General features: G+C 32.2%; 1 protein-coding gene across 2 annotated transcripts in view; it reads left to right on the forward strand.

The window, feature by feature from the left end:
• Window positions 1-14,875, forward strand: part of DYNC2H1 (dynein cytoplasmic 2 heavy chain 1) — a 258,081-nt gene that overhangs the window by 226,560 nt on the left and 16,646 nt on the right. For both annotated transcript variants that reach the window (XM_025043743.1, XM_006907520.3), the window contains exons 86-87: window positions 13,020-13,129; window positions 14,045-14,126. In XM_025043743.1, coding sequence (XP_024899511.1) covers window positions 13,020-13,129; window positions 14,045-14,126 — 192 coding nt within the window. The remainder of the gene's footprint in view (window positions 1-13,019; window positions 13,130-14,044; window positions 14,127-14,875) is intronic.

Raw genomic sequence — 14,875 nt, forward strand, 5'->3', positions numbered from 1 at the left:
GTGTAGGTTAGAAGGAACAATGTGGCTGCCAGGTGGGGAAGAAAGGGATGAGAGCATGGTTGGCAGGAAGAATTAGAAGTTTTATTTGCAAAGACCTATGAAAAAGGCAGCTTTTGTTTTCTTATGAAGGTATGATGATCAGACTGGATCAAAACATGCACAGCAGCTTGTGCTCAGTTCCAGCTATTATTTAAAATCTGTCTTTTACTTTAGGACATAACATATAGAGAAACACAACAAGCTACTGAGAGTATTATGTATTGTGCCTGTTCATTACAGGGGTTTTGTACAAATAAAGTGAGATTGACTGGAGTCAGGAGTGGCATTTCTTTCTTTCTTTCTTTCTTTCTTTCTTTCTTTCTTTCTTTCTTTCTTTCTTTCTTTCTTTCTTCCTTCCTTCCTTCCTTCCTTACTTCCTTCCTTCCTTCCTTCCTTCCTTCCTTTTTCTTTTTGGTTCTCATTTATTCATTCATTCGGTCAAAAATATTTTAAACAGCTACTTCATGCTAGGCTCTGAGTGAAGTAGTACAGATACAATGGTTAGTAAATTGATATAGGTCCTGCCTCACAAAATTTACATTTTTTACATTCATTCACTTTAGCAGTTAAAAACTCTTGGTTCCAAACATTGTGCCAAGGTTGCTGAATGGAGAATGATAAACAAAATAGACATACATCATGTCCCAAGGATTTTTCAATTTATCAGAAAAGATAGACAACTGAATAAATAGCAACAACAGTAAGAATGAAAAGGAAGTACAGAACTATGGGAGCAAATAGCAGGAGTACCTACAGGGGAACAGGGAAGTGATGCTTAGCTGAGAACTTGAAAGGAATAGACCAAGCAAGGAGTAGAGTGAAGAATGTGCTGGATAAGAGGAAAACCAGAGTCAGGAGAAAGCCTTGTGTTTTTGAGTAACTAAAAGCAAAGCATAGAGTGCAGGAAGAAGGGATGTTCAGAAATTAGGCTGCAGGGGCAGGAGGGCCAAGTCACAATACTATATTAAGGAATTATATTTGATCCTAAGGGCAGAAAGGAATCATTGCAGGATATTAAGGAGGGAAATCAGATCATGTTTTAGAGGGTTACTTTTGCAATATAGAGTCTCAGTCTACTACTTGGCATCAGGTTTAAGACTCCTCTGAATGTTGGTAATTTTGAGAAAGCCAAAGAATCCTTAGGTGCCCAAGAAATTCAGCCATAGTGTATTTCAGGCAGCCTGGCATTATTCATTCTCTGGTCTCCACTCTGTAAGATCTTTTAGAGCAAGGATTCTCTTTTTTTTAACTTCCACTGTAGTTCCAATACCTAGCATACTGTCTGCCAAATAAATAAATGACTAAAGAGTAGACTAGATAGGTTATATCCTATTAGGACCTTAGAATTATTTTCCTGGCTTCAAATTTTTCTACCTTTTCTTCAGAAATAACATCTGAGAGTTTCTTTGGTTCCTGATTTCTACTTGTCACTTTGCCATTTGCTTGCAGAACAGCCCCTGTAGGATGTCTCCCCAGTATATTCTGTGTTGATCATTTTAAATTCTAGTATGTTCTCTACCCAGTTCATAAATCTTCATGGTGTCAGCATCTGCCTTTGTTCTTGTTTCTTTATAATCTCAACTTCTCATTGTTGGATCCCTTGACTCTATACCTGCAGTTTGTGTTCCAACCTAGCTCATGAATTGATTTCATCTAAGCTAGGGTATATAGTCCTTCATCCCTAGTACTCAGTTAGGCTTAGGTATGCTAAACAGACCTAGGATTCTAATCTTAATGGACTCCTGAATGTCTCCCCTGTGTATTTCTACTGCTAACCAGAGTTGGAATGCCAAGTGTCAGTGGCAAGCTTTCATGCTTATTATTTAAGACAGCTTCTGCTTAAGTACTGTGTCTTTCATGTTAAAATTTACGGTGACTTGAACTCTACTCAGTTTTTTTGGCCTAACTCAAGCTAGGGCATACTTACATACTACCAAATCCTACCACCCTTCCCTCTTATGAAGGAATCTTGTTCATATAAACTATTAGGGACCTTGAAGTCTGGGGAGATCTAAGAAATAAATAGAATTAGTTATTGTTGTTATTGTTAATAAATGCCATTCAGCATGACATATGAACTATCCTTAGAGTTTATCAGGAAAGGAAGGCAACTAAATAAACAATAACAATCAAAACGATAAAGGGAGTAGAGTTCTATGGGAGTAAATAGCAGAAGTACCGAAAATAGAATCTCTCACTGCTATCTCCTGTCCACACTGTCCCCAGATTGGTCCTCCTGCAGTGGCCTGAATTAAGTCTAAATTAGGCCTAAATTGGGCACTATGTATTAGATGGGCACTATGTATTAGCGTCTACCAGCAGATGCTAATATTATGTTGCTTCCTTCCAACCCCTAGCACTTTGCCATGCTGGGAAGCAAATTTTTCTCTAGTATCAGCCCTTAGACCTCCTTTGTGCTTGTGTTTCCCTGAGATTCCTTTTAGGTTCTGCTTCCTGTCTTTCATTCAAATTAATATTTAGTTTCTAGAATGTCTGCTAAGACGCTTATTATTACCATTATTACCTTAGCCACAGAGATGGCTTTTTAAAAAATTTTTTACATTGCATTTTACTTCTATTGCCCACTTCAGAAAGATGGATTTACTGAAAAAAAAAAAAAAAATCTATGAGACTCTAGCTCTTACTACTTCCCCTTTAACCCTATCATATCTCTAAGGAGTCATACCTGACATTTCTACATCAGAAATGTGTCTCATTATACCCTTTTGGATCTCTCTAAATAGCTCTTCTCACTTCCCTAGCAGCAAATTGTACTAGTTACCTAAATTTGAACTTCAGATCACTTCCTTTTTTTTCAGTGCACCACTTCAAACATATATTCAAACTTTTTAAATGATCCAGTGAAGATTAGAAAGAAAAAATGAATATTAACAAGACCTGACCACATATTGGATGTCAGGCATATATGTACTTTACATGGAATCTAGTAATATGACATATGTGGTGGATATTATTTCAATTTTAAAGATGGGAAAAATAAAACTTCAAATTCAAGAGTACTTAAATAGTTTATGAGAATTATATGAAAATGAGAGAACTCACACTGAAGCACCCTTTCATAATAATATGCTGGAGTTTTTGATCATACCATAACCCATCAGCCATATTTAAAAAAGAAAGTCGCTCTCTCTGCCTTAAAACCTTTTTATAAGTCGGCCTCCAGGTCACTGTATACTTCCGTTTTCTTCTTATCTGTCTACTTCACTGACTTTTCTGCTCCCTCATGTCTAATGCTGGATTCTCTAGAGCTCAGTCCTCTGACCTTTTCTATCTATACTCTGCGTGTAGTGATCTCATGACTTTAAATCCCACTAAAACTTTGATTATTCTCAGATTTATAGTTCCAGCCCAGCCCTCTCTCCTAACTCTGGTGCTTACTCAGTATTTTCATTTAGATGTTTAATAAACATCTCAAACTTAATATATTAAACATTGAACTCCTGCTCTTTCTGAAAAAACTTGTGTTACCCTCAGTTACTCCCATAAAAGTATGTGGCAACTCCATACTTTTTGTGGCACAGGCACGAAGTCTTGGAACCATTGTTAACTCTTCCCTTGTCGTACTCTATTCATTCTACCAGAAGAATTATCTTGCCTCCATGTTCAAAATATATTCAGAGACTCCTTTCACCACTTTCACAGCTACTACCTCAACTGAAGTCATTGTTAATGCAGCGGCTACCTAACTCATCCTGCTTCCATCTTTGTCCCTTTCTGGTTGGTTCTCAACCCAGCAGCCTGAATGTTCTGGTTAAAGTGTGAGTCAGATTCTATCACTCCTCTTTTGGAAAATTTCCTGATGATTTCTCTTCTCATCCAGAGTAACGGAATTTTTACAACAACCTACAAATCAAGATCAGGCCTATTCATTACCCCTCTCATTTCCTCTCCGACTTTTTGCTCCCTCATTTATTCTGTTCCAGTCCTACTGGTCTCCTTGCTATTCAGCGATCAACCTGGCACGCTCCCTCAGAGGAACTTTATTTTTAGTGTTTCCTCTACTTGGAGTATGCTTCCGCAGAATCTGCAAGGAAGTTTCTTTATCTCTTTGTGCAAACATCACCTCTCAGTGGGAACTTCCCCGACTGACCTATTTTAAATTGCAACTCTGCCCCTTCCTTGATACTTTTTATCCTCTTTTCCTTCTTTATTTTTTTCCATAGCCTATATCTCCATGTAATATAAAATATATAAAATACACTTTACTTATTTACTTAATTTATTTTCTCTGTATTCCTCCACTAAAATGTAAGCTTCATAATGGTAGGGATTTTTGTCTATTTGCTGCTCTATAAAAGCGTGTAGAACAGTGGCTCGCATAAGTAGGTTTTTCAATAAATTTCTGTTGATTCAGTTAATCTTAACAAACTGACATAAATCTCTTTCATATTTCCCAATCATGATTTACCCTCCCAAGATGTATTGTATAGTATCCATTATATGAGATTTCTGCTTCTATCTAAATCGACCCAATAAACATTATAGTTTATACTGTACTCCACAATCTAACATTTGAAAACTTGCGTTGTCTTAATATCCCAAACTTTAAAAAGTAATCCTATTAAAATTGCAGTTTATTGTTTATTCATTTTCTGGATTGTTGTTCTCTATTTTTGAAAGTTCTGTATACTTTGCATTCCTGAAAAAGGAAACTCTTAATTTTTCTAACTCATTTTAACTCTCGCAGTCTTTAGTACAGTGTTTTTTTACACATAGTGGGTACTCAATATAATTATTCATAGGAAGATTTACATAAACAAAATTGGAAAAGTTATATGTAGTCTAAAACCTCCAGCATCCCTATTTTGATATACTAAGCTAGAAGAGCGACTTTTTTGGATGTATTTTATTCATATATATTTTTTAACATTCATTCAGTGATTATTTATTGAGCTTTTATTATGTGCCATCCACCTCTCTAAGAGCTGGAAAAACACAGCAGAAAAGAAAACATGAAATAGGAATCTCTACAGTTAGTGAAGGAGATAATATAAACAAATAAATTATTAATATTAGAATTGCATAGAAAAATACATCTTAGCCAAAATCCTGATGTTTTAGATTAAAATACAGCCAAACTTTAAACTGGATTATCACTATCATAGAATGAATTTAGGGTTTACATATCTGAAATTTTATCCAGTAAAATATAGCTATTACTGTAGCAGTAATATCGCAAAATTTTAGGAGTCAGATTTTGTATAGGGACAGTAATTTCTCAACACTGTCAGATGATAAATTCTCCCCGTGGTCAACTATCTTGCACATTTGGAATACTAAACAGTAGTCCATGGTCTGTGATGGTCCACAATGTTAAAGAAGCAATCCTATAAACTGCTGTTCGTACTGATTGCAGAAGATAAATCTTGGTTCTAGAAATGTGACAGTACAGCAACATAATTGGCTTTCAAGATAACAAAATCTTCCATGAATTTTTATCTGCATCTCAGCTTTCGTCATATGCATACCAATCTCATCATCTTTCTGGAGTAGCATAATAAGAGGATCTTTACAGCAGAAAACATGCAAAGAATACTTAAACTCTTATGACAAGTTTGATTTCTTAAAGAATCAGTAGGTTCTAGCAAAGAAATTACTTGCCCTGCAAGTGAACAGTGATTCTGTTAGTAATATCTGCTACGTTGTGCCCTTATTTTCAAAATAGTGCTTCAAAGCTCTCCTTGGTTTTACCAGTTAAAGGCTTCTATTACATCTTGTTTAAGCATAGTTTATTAGTATATAACAAGGCAATTGCAAATGTCTTTTATGCCATTTAGTTTTGTCTTTGGCTAAAGAAGAACAATAATAGTGGTTGACAGTTTTTCTGCCATAATCAATAAGTCTGTCCTATCAAATGCTGTTATTATTTCTGAAAACATAATAGAAGGTTGTGAACAAAACATTGTGTACTTTTAATTTCCAAATCAAACATATCCTTCACCACATTGGTTCCATTGTCAATGATAAGTGCATGCTGATTTTCCATTCTATAATGTATCTTCTATCAGATCATTTTGTTGATAGCTATTTGCAACCGGAAAACTCTTCATAAGCAAAGAAAGCAGTGATTGGTTTCATTGTTAACTTATATGTTGTTACATGTGTAAATCAGATTATATAGGTCTACTAGGTCCTTGTTTTCATATGTGCATTTGGGGTTGTATATGCTTATCTAATTGTTTATTGCACATAATTTTGAAGTAGACTATTTAATGATACTGTTAATAATATTAATTTGTTTTTATATAGTAAAATAGTTTAGGAAAATATATGTCAGTAATACATTTTCTAGGAAGAACTTTGAACATAAGATCTACAGCTTAAACAAATTTCATTTTATTTTGATATCTGGATCGAAGATGACTTATGTTGATAGTTTTGTGAATGACATTAGAGATGTTTTTCCTCCTTGAGAAATTTTGAGATGGCAAAGATATTCATTTTGAAATAGTGCATTATTACTTCATCCTCACAAGACAGGGAGTATTCCCAACTCATACTTCCCGTGAAGAACTCACAGTTAAATAGAACTAATACCCTACAATTAAATTTTGTTCTTAAAATTTAATGTTGCCAATACAAGTATGTCAAAAAATTTTACAGAGATCCAGATTTCAGCATAGCCCAATATGTATGTTGTACTTTTAGTTAAATTTGTATTACTAGTTCTTGACTAAAATGCTTCTAACATTATTCCTGCTCTACCTATTGCATTTTCTCCTAGTATTTGGATTGTTATCGATCTGTTTATTTGTTGAACTCTAGAGTTTTTAATTTTTTTACATAACGTTTTACAATCTTTTTTTTATATTTTACTCTTGCAATAATAAATACATACTATAATTTAGAATAAAATAATTTTAACCTATAGAGCACATGTTATTTTTTACTTCAAGTGGCATATAAAATGCCCATCTATACATGTAGTAACATTTGTGCTTATGTAAATATTTATGTTATTCATTTCTAGGATGTAAGGACAATTTTATGTAGGCATTATATATTGGGCCTACCAGAAGGTGAAGGCAAACAATAGATCTCAGGCAAATATTGAAGCTAAACTGAACTTTACTTCTAATAAAATCAGGATGTTATAAAGAAAATTGATGTAGATTAAAGGAGCTAGAAATTGAGTTAGGTTAAAGAGAATAACATTTTAGTGTGAGTGGTCATGTAAGGCCTCTCTTAATGAGGCGATGTTTAAACAGAAACTTAAATGAGGTAAGAAAGCAACCCATGAACATATCTGAGGGATAAAAATCTAGGCAGAGGGACCAGCAAATGCAAAATTTTTGAGACAGTAATGTGTTTTGCTCGCTTAAGGAATAAAAAGGAAGCCAGGGTGTCTAGTACATATACATAGGAAGCAGTACTACCGGAGATGATGATAAGTGGGTCACCAGGGACCATGACAGGTTGATGAAGGCTTTGCTAGGAGACTTTAAATTTTGTCTGAGTACATCGGAAGTCCGTGAATTGAGATTAAGAGATTAAAAGATTATTCTGTTAGTGTGTGAAGAATAAACTATAGGAAGGAAGAATGGAAGCAAGGTAATCCAAATAATTATGATGTTTATGGATTAAGGTGGGGGATGTGGAGGTGAAGAAATGGTAAGATTCTATTTGACCTGCGGATTTGACTGTGGGACATGGGAGAGAGATATGAAAAATAATGTCAAAGTTTTGGCCGAAGCAATTGGTTGAATCTTTCATTGAGCTAAAGGATACTGTTGATAGAGCAGATTTCTTAGTGAAGAGGGAGATTGTTTGACCAATGAAGATTTCTGATTTGAACACATTAAGTTTAGATACCTTTTAGATATCATGGCGAAAATGTCAGAGAGTTAAGTGAAGGAGAGAGATTAGAGTAAGAGATTTAAAATTGGGGTCATCAGTATATAAGGATGACCATAAGACGACCAAATAGTGGGATTTCTCCAATATTGAGAAATCCAGGAAAGGAGGAGCTGTCAGTAATGAAAACCAAATAGTACTAGTTAGGAATGAATACAGTAGAAAGACTTGGAGACTGTGGCGATTAAGAAGCTGAAGGAAGAAAGTGTTTTAAAAAGGTCAAAGTCATCAACTGTGTCAAATACCGTAAGTGGTTAGACAGTTTTTTTTAGGAAGTTTTTTTACGTGTTGGCACAGATGGTAGCTGGTAAGGAGAAGGACCAAGGGAGTGTTTTTTGTTTAGTTTTGGCTGTGCCTGGTTTTTAATATGGGGACATTTCACCATATCTATATCCAATAAAGATCGAAAAATTAATGATACAAGAGAAAAAAGGACTTAATTTTAGGAGTAGAATTATTGGAAAGAAAAAATAGGTCCTTGTACACAAATAGGAACTCGGACTAATCATAAATTATAAATTATAATTGATCATTAGGAAGACACCTATAAATAGAGTGAACTATATAGATCCCTGGTTTGCCACACTAAAAATTAAGCACTATGTAAAAGGCCATTACTACTAATCTTGTTTCTTATGGTTGTCCAGGTTCTGCATGAACCCTGTTTGGGTTTAACCCATGAAATTTAACTCATTTTTGTCTTTGGGAAAATAAGAGAGAAAAGTCAGTGAAACAACCAAGATAATCAAAATTTTCTTTACAAGGTTATGAAAGAAAACCACAATTCTATTGAAAAGTAACACTTCCTTGTGTCAAACACTGATCCTAGGGACCCATATTTATGGTTTTGGGTTTTTTCAAATTAAAAAATACCATGTTTAGCTAGACTTTCCAATATTTTATTAGGCAGATATCTTAAGGATAGAAAGAGTTAAGATTTTCTTGTTTAAAGGTAAGATAACATTATAGTTTGTTTCTAACCAGGTATGACCATGTCTATTAAGTTAATAAACAAAACTAGCAAAAATCATTTTTTTAAGACAGTTCTAGAGGCTAATGTTTTCCTCAGCTTCTTTTTATAGAGTGAGGTTTTTTGTTTTTGCTTTTTTTTTTTTTTTTGAGTCAAATATCCAACAGAAGAGATCATTAACAGAACTCAGTTAGGGAATGGTTCAGATTTTAAAAATTATACCAGTCAGCTTTATAGAGTAAGAATTCATATTGGAGGTTAATTTGTCCCTGAGTCTGTATTCATTACTAAACCACATGGTCAGACTTTATTCTTCTTAAAAGGTTTCTTGTAGCTATGTTTTTTTTCTAAGCAAGGAGAAATGTGTAATACGCTTTCAACTTCATAAGTTACCTAGATTTGCTACTAATATTTTGTTTCTTTTGGGTATCTCATTAATTAGAGTGGGTTTTTTTTTTTTTATTTGTTCCTTACCTATTTTGTTAAAGATTAGGGTGTGTGGTTTTTTTTTTTTTTTTACATTTTTGACAAATATTTTTGCCAGATATTTTTGATGATCTACCTACTAACCAATAAAGTGGGACCAAAAGTATCAGCAATTTTTGGTTTTCTTTTCTTTTTTATATTATTTGCAATTGCCTGATAAATATTCAGAGAATAAACCTTAAGTCTTTTAAGATACCAGAGGCAGAGTTATAAAGAATGCCTAACAAATAATAAATTACTTACAGAGTTTGAAAATCCTTCAGAAAATTTCTTTGCACCCCCATGGAGTGAGATTCTGTACTCACTGTATCAAGGACTTAAACAGGAAGAAAATATTAATATTGTGTTGAAAAATTAGGATATTAAGTTTAAAGAAATAGTAAGGATCATATAGTCAAAATGATTAGCTCCCCAGGAAACTGTTCTGACTCATTCTTGTTCTCTTGAACTCTAGGCAGATTTTATATCTCATCTCAAATATCTGCTTACTTGTAGATGACTTGAGATTGAGATTCAAAGGGCTAAACTTGGATGAGATCATTTATTTTTTCCTTCCATGTTCATATAACTAGTAAATCTAATGAAAAATAATGATATAAACCCAGGTTTGAGTTTAGAAAAAATTTAAACTCAAAGAATGGCAAGTATTTAGTAGTATACCCACTGTTTCTTGAAGTTGGTTAAACAAACTCTAGGAAGAAATATTTTATTTGTCTTTAATGATACTGAGGTTTTTTTTCTCTCCTACCCCCTCTTCAATGATTCTCAGGTTTTAATTCCAATATAACTCCTAGTAGTAATCTACCTTGCTGATGAGCTATAGTTTATTACCATCTGTTTATCCAATAAATTGAGAAACTTGTTATACCCAGGGTTATTAACATGCTATTAAGTGTCAATGTTTTATTTATTTCATTCAAAACAATAACTAGAGGTACTTTTTTTTTTTTTTTTTGGATAAATTAGATTTTAATTCTGGATGAATTTTTATCTGATTCTTAAGCCTCTAAATTTATACTAAGTAATTTTGAAGAAAAGATGAAGGAATGTAAAAGACACATTGAGAAGAACAATTGCCTAAATTGTTATTTGCCTCAAACACTCTTTTCCAAGAAACACAGTGCCTTAAAATGAAACAAAATGGCATCAGTTTATTAATGCATTTTATTTTACACTAAATAATTGCTATTACATGTGAATGAAGACAGTTATCAATAGACTATAGGCCAGACCCAGCCAAAATGATGTATTTTAATGTTTTTATATAATTAGTTTTATAGTATGTATATATTTTTAAATTCTAATAAATGCATTAGGTTGTGAATATCTTCTGGTGTCATTAAGTATTCATTTCTATTATTAGCTAATTTCTATTTTCTCTAATCTATAATTTCTATTATTAGTATGCTTCTAATTAATATTATAAATAACTTTAAATGAGCAAGCCATGTATAATAGTCTCTTGATTATTACCTTAATTTACATTTCAAGTAAAGGAATTACTGAGTAAAATGGCCTGAATATTTTTAAAGCTTTGGCACATTTCATCAAAATGTTTTATGGAAAAATTGAACCAGTATACTTCTACTAAAATTTTATCCATGTTGCACACTTACCAATATTTGAGCATTATTATTCCTCATTCTGCTATTCTGATGGGCTAAAAACATATCTTAGTTTTTAAATTTATAGAACTATTAAAGATGCTCTTATCTTACATGTTTCAATAAGCATATAAACAGTCTACCATTGTGTTAACATTATTAATTCGTTTTCCTATTTGTGGAAAATAATTATATTAATTCAAACTTTAATAAAATAAAAACTTGATTATCAGCCACACTTTAATTTTTAATTAATTTGGACATATACATACCCATTTCTGGCAACAACTCTTTTGGAGTTTTTGAATTCAAAATAAACTTTAAGGGCTTTAATGAACTAATAGTATAATTTGAAATATTTATAAAGTAAATATTTTTTAAAAAACAACTATTTTAAAACAACTGTTTTAAAATAGCAGCAATATTGCATACAATAAAAAAGGGTCATGCAAACATTTGTTGACTGTTTAGCTAATAAAAATAGAAGTCAGATAATATAATGAAAATATTTGATAGAGAGTAAACAGTATCTGCTAAGCATAATTTTGAGTTATTTAATTGAAAATAGATACCTTATGAAGTATCATTATTATAAAGGATAATATCCAAGAAAAAATCATTATACTCTGTTAAAGAGATTGCCTTTTCTATATTTGAAATCATATTATGAATTGGTAGGAAAGACATAGGAACATTTTTGTTCCTATAAAAAAATAAAAAAGTTTTTCTTCCTGAACATTACCCTCTGCTGTGATACTTGATTCAGTAAAGTGGTAAACTCACTGTCAAACTGTTAAATCTGGATCTGGAATGCTAGTTCAGTTTGCATTTTACTCTACTCTACTCTACTCTACTCTACTTTGCAGTAAGTCAAATGCAGTAAGATAAAATATAAACATATTAGCTTTGGCAATTTTAATTTTCCTATTCTAGACCTGGCTGACAGATGTAAATGCTTGGGTAGATAACGGGGTGTTGTAGTACATGAAACACAGCCTTTCTACACAATAATAAATTAACACAACTTTTTCCTAGACTATAAAGCATGCAAAATAAATCACTTTAGTAAATTAGATTCTGCAAGTTTTTTATAAGAAACATTACTGTGATATCATCCCTGCATACCAACTGAAATAAAAATTGATTCAGAAATCATCAGTAAGCTGTCCATCTCTTAAGGTACAATAGCACCTGCAGGAAATTCTACAGAGAAACAAATCACTTAAGTCTGCCTAATTTTATTACCTGGCTCCAACACTTATTAACTATGTGATCTTGGGCAGGACCTTAAGCTCACCTTGCCTCTATTTCCTCATCGTGAAATAGGGATATTAATACTATTAGGGTTGTAGTAAGCATAAATTGGTTAATATATGGAGAACGTATAGTAAGTGTTGCACAAAACTTCATATTGTTTTTGTTGCAAGTGGCAATTTTTACTATACTCATTAAAAATACTTTACGATGATGTATATTTCTCCAAATGGAGTACAAGTTGATTTACAAAATGGCAGATAAGTACAAAAGACTATTTAAAAATATATTTTAACAAGAAATTATTTATTCTTGACATTACCCTCCACTCTAATACTTGATTCAGTAAAGTGGCAAACTCACTGTTAAATCTCAATCTAGAACGAACGCTAATTCAGTTTGCATTGCTAAGTCTTGGGGACCCTGGGGACTCTGGAATTAGACCCAGGTGCTTAGTATCTACTAGGCACACTGCAAGAGGTGAGTCATCATTAGAAGTGCCAACCCAAACTGAAATGCTCTATATTAGATTAAGTTTCATATTTTAGACTTTTTATTTTGAGATTTTTACTAACAAAAAGTTGTATGATGAATCTTTTTTGTGTTGGATGAATATTATGTCAAAGATTGTAATAGATCTCACAGTGTACAGTGGAAATCTTTTTTCCCCCAGACATCATTTCAAAGCATTTCTCATTAAAAATGACTTCTGCATAATAATTTTTAATAGTTTTCTTTATCTTTCATGTTTACAAAGTTTTAAAATCTGTGTGTATTTTTTTCCCCTTTAGAGCTGGGTAGAGAGAGCTGAAAAACAGGCTCTTCTCTCTGATACACTTGACCTATCAGAACTGTTCCACCCAGACACATTTCTCAATGCTCTTCGCCAGGAAACTGCAAGGTAATTGAAAGGAAATACTTATTTATCTGTGAGGGTAATTATACTTCACTTTATTTAGTTCTGATCACATTCCCTTGTCAAGAATAAATTTATTGTTGAATCCAGATATTTGTGTTATTTATTAATACTTAATAACAGTTTACTTTTAGTTTAAAAGACATTGCTTTTAATTATAGTGGTTTTTTTTTATTAAAACTTAAATAATTTTGGTCATTTATTTATCGAGACCTTTTCTATCTAATGTGGTAGGCAGAAATCAAATGGAGTTAATTAAATCTAAATTAATTAAAATTAAATAAAATAAATGTAATTTCTCAGAAATTGAAGTGCTCAAATAACCACATGCGGCTAGCGACTACCATTTTGCAGAAAATTCTGTTGGATCAGTACAAACTAGGCTTCTTGGTAGGGAAAAGTATTTGATGGTTAAGATCAGGTTCCTTTTTATAACAAATTTGGATTATCATATAATATATAGTCTATAATTTTTAACAAGATAGAATGGAAAAAGAGAGACACTTTCAAAAATATACCGGACAAAATTTAGTTGTTTAGTGATTCAGGGGGATTTTAATCTGCAGTGCCTCAAGATTATATTATGAATATTAATATTTCAGTTAAGCTAATAAACATTTATTGAACACCCATCATATGCCTGAATTTGAGGATGATGGTCAAATGGAGGATATAAAAATAAAAAAGAAAGGCCCTGTCCTCAAGAAACTTACACAACCTCGAAGAGGAGACTGACATAACCAATTAACTTTAAAAACATAGTGTGAAGTCTAAGGTATTTTACATAGTTTAAAAGATCTTATTACTTTCACATTGTAAATACATCTGTCTTCTCTTACTCTTCATATTTTACTCTGTGAGAGTTATTTCTTTCTGACATGTGATGCTTTACTTTTATAGGGCCATGTGCTGTTCTGTGGATAGCCTTAAATTTGTAGCCTCATGGAAAGGTCGACTGCAAGAAGCAAAGCTGCAGATTAAGGTATTAGACTAATTTTAAATGTTAGTATCTGAGTTTTTCAACTGTGATGAAAAGATTCTCTAACTCCAGTCTCAATAGTGTAATCTTTATAGTGTAATATCTTCAGAGATAGATTGTATTACCTACGTAAAAAGTCAATATGAGTTAAAATAGAGCAAGAAATAACTTGTACAAAATACAGCCTTTTCTAATGCAAAAATAAGAATCTAAGGGATCCAACATATTTGAAAATATAACTTTTGGTAAAAAAAAAAATGGTACAAATCCTGAAGTTATGTTAGATTAGCTTTTTTAAAATTCAATTCAATAACTATTCACTATACAATAAAGTATGTATAAAATATAAACAAATCTTGTTCCTCAGGGAGTTTTCCACTTTGTGAGTGAAAAAAAAAAAATCTAGGGGACCAAACATTTTTAAAAATAAAATTTTGGGAAAAAAAAAAATGGTACAAATCCTGAAGTTATGTTAGATTAGCTTTTTTAAAATTCAATTCAATAACTATTCACTATACAATAAAGTATGTATAAAATATAAACAAATCTTGTTCCTCAGGGAGTTTTCCACTTTGTGAGTACATTGAGTCACTGTTAAAATCAAGCCATCTATGTTTTTAAAAAATCAAGCCATATTTTGCAGTATTAAGTATTCCTAACTAGCTTTCTTGTTAAAAATCCATTTCTTTTATAATAGCAGATAATAATAGATAATCATTCAAATGTTAATAACCAAACTAATTAAAAGGTTA

The sequence above is a fragment of the Pteropus alecto genome, unplaced genomic scaffold (assembly GCF_000325575.1).
Source record: "Pteropus alecto unplaced genomic scaffold, ASM32557v1 scaffold12, whole genome shotgun sequence".
Classification (NCBI taxonomy): domain Eukaryota; kingdom Metazoa; phylum Chordata; class Mammalia; order Chiroptera; family Pteropodidae; genus Pteropus; species Pteropus alecto.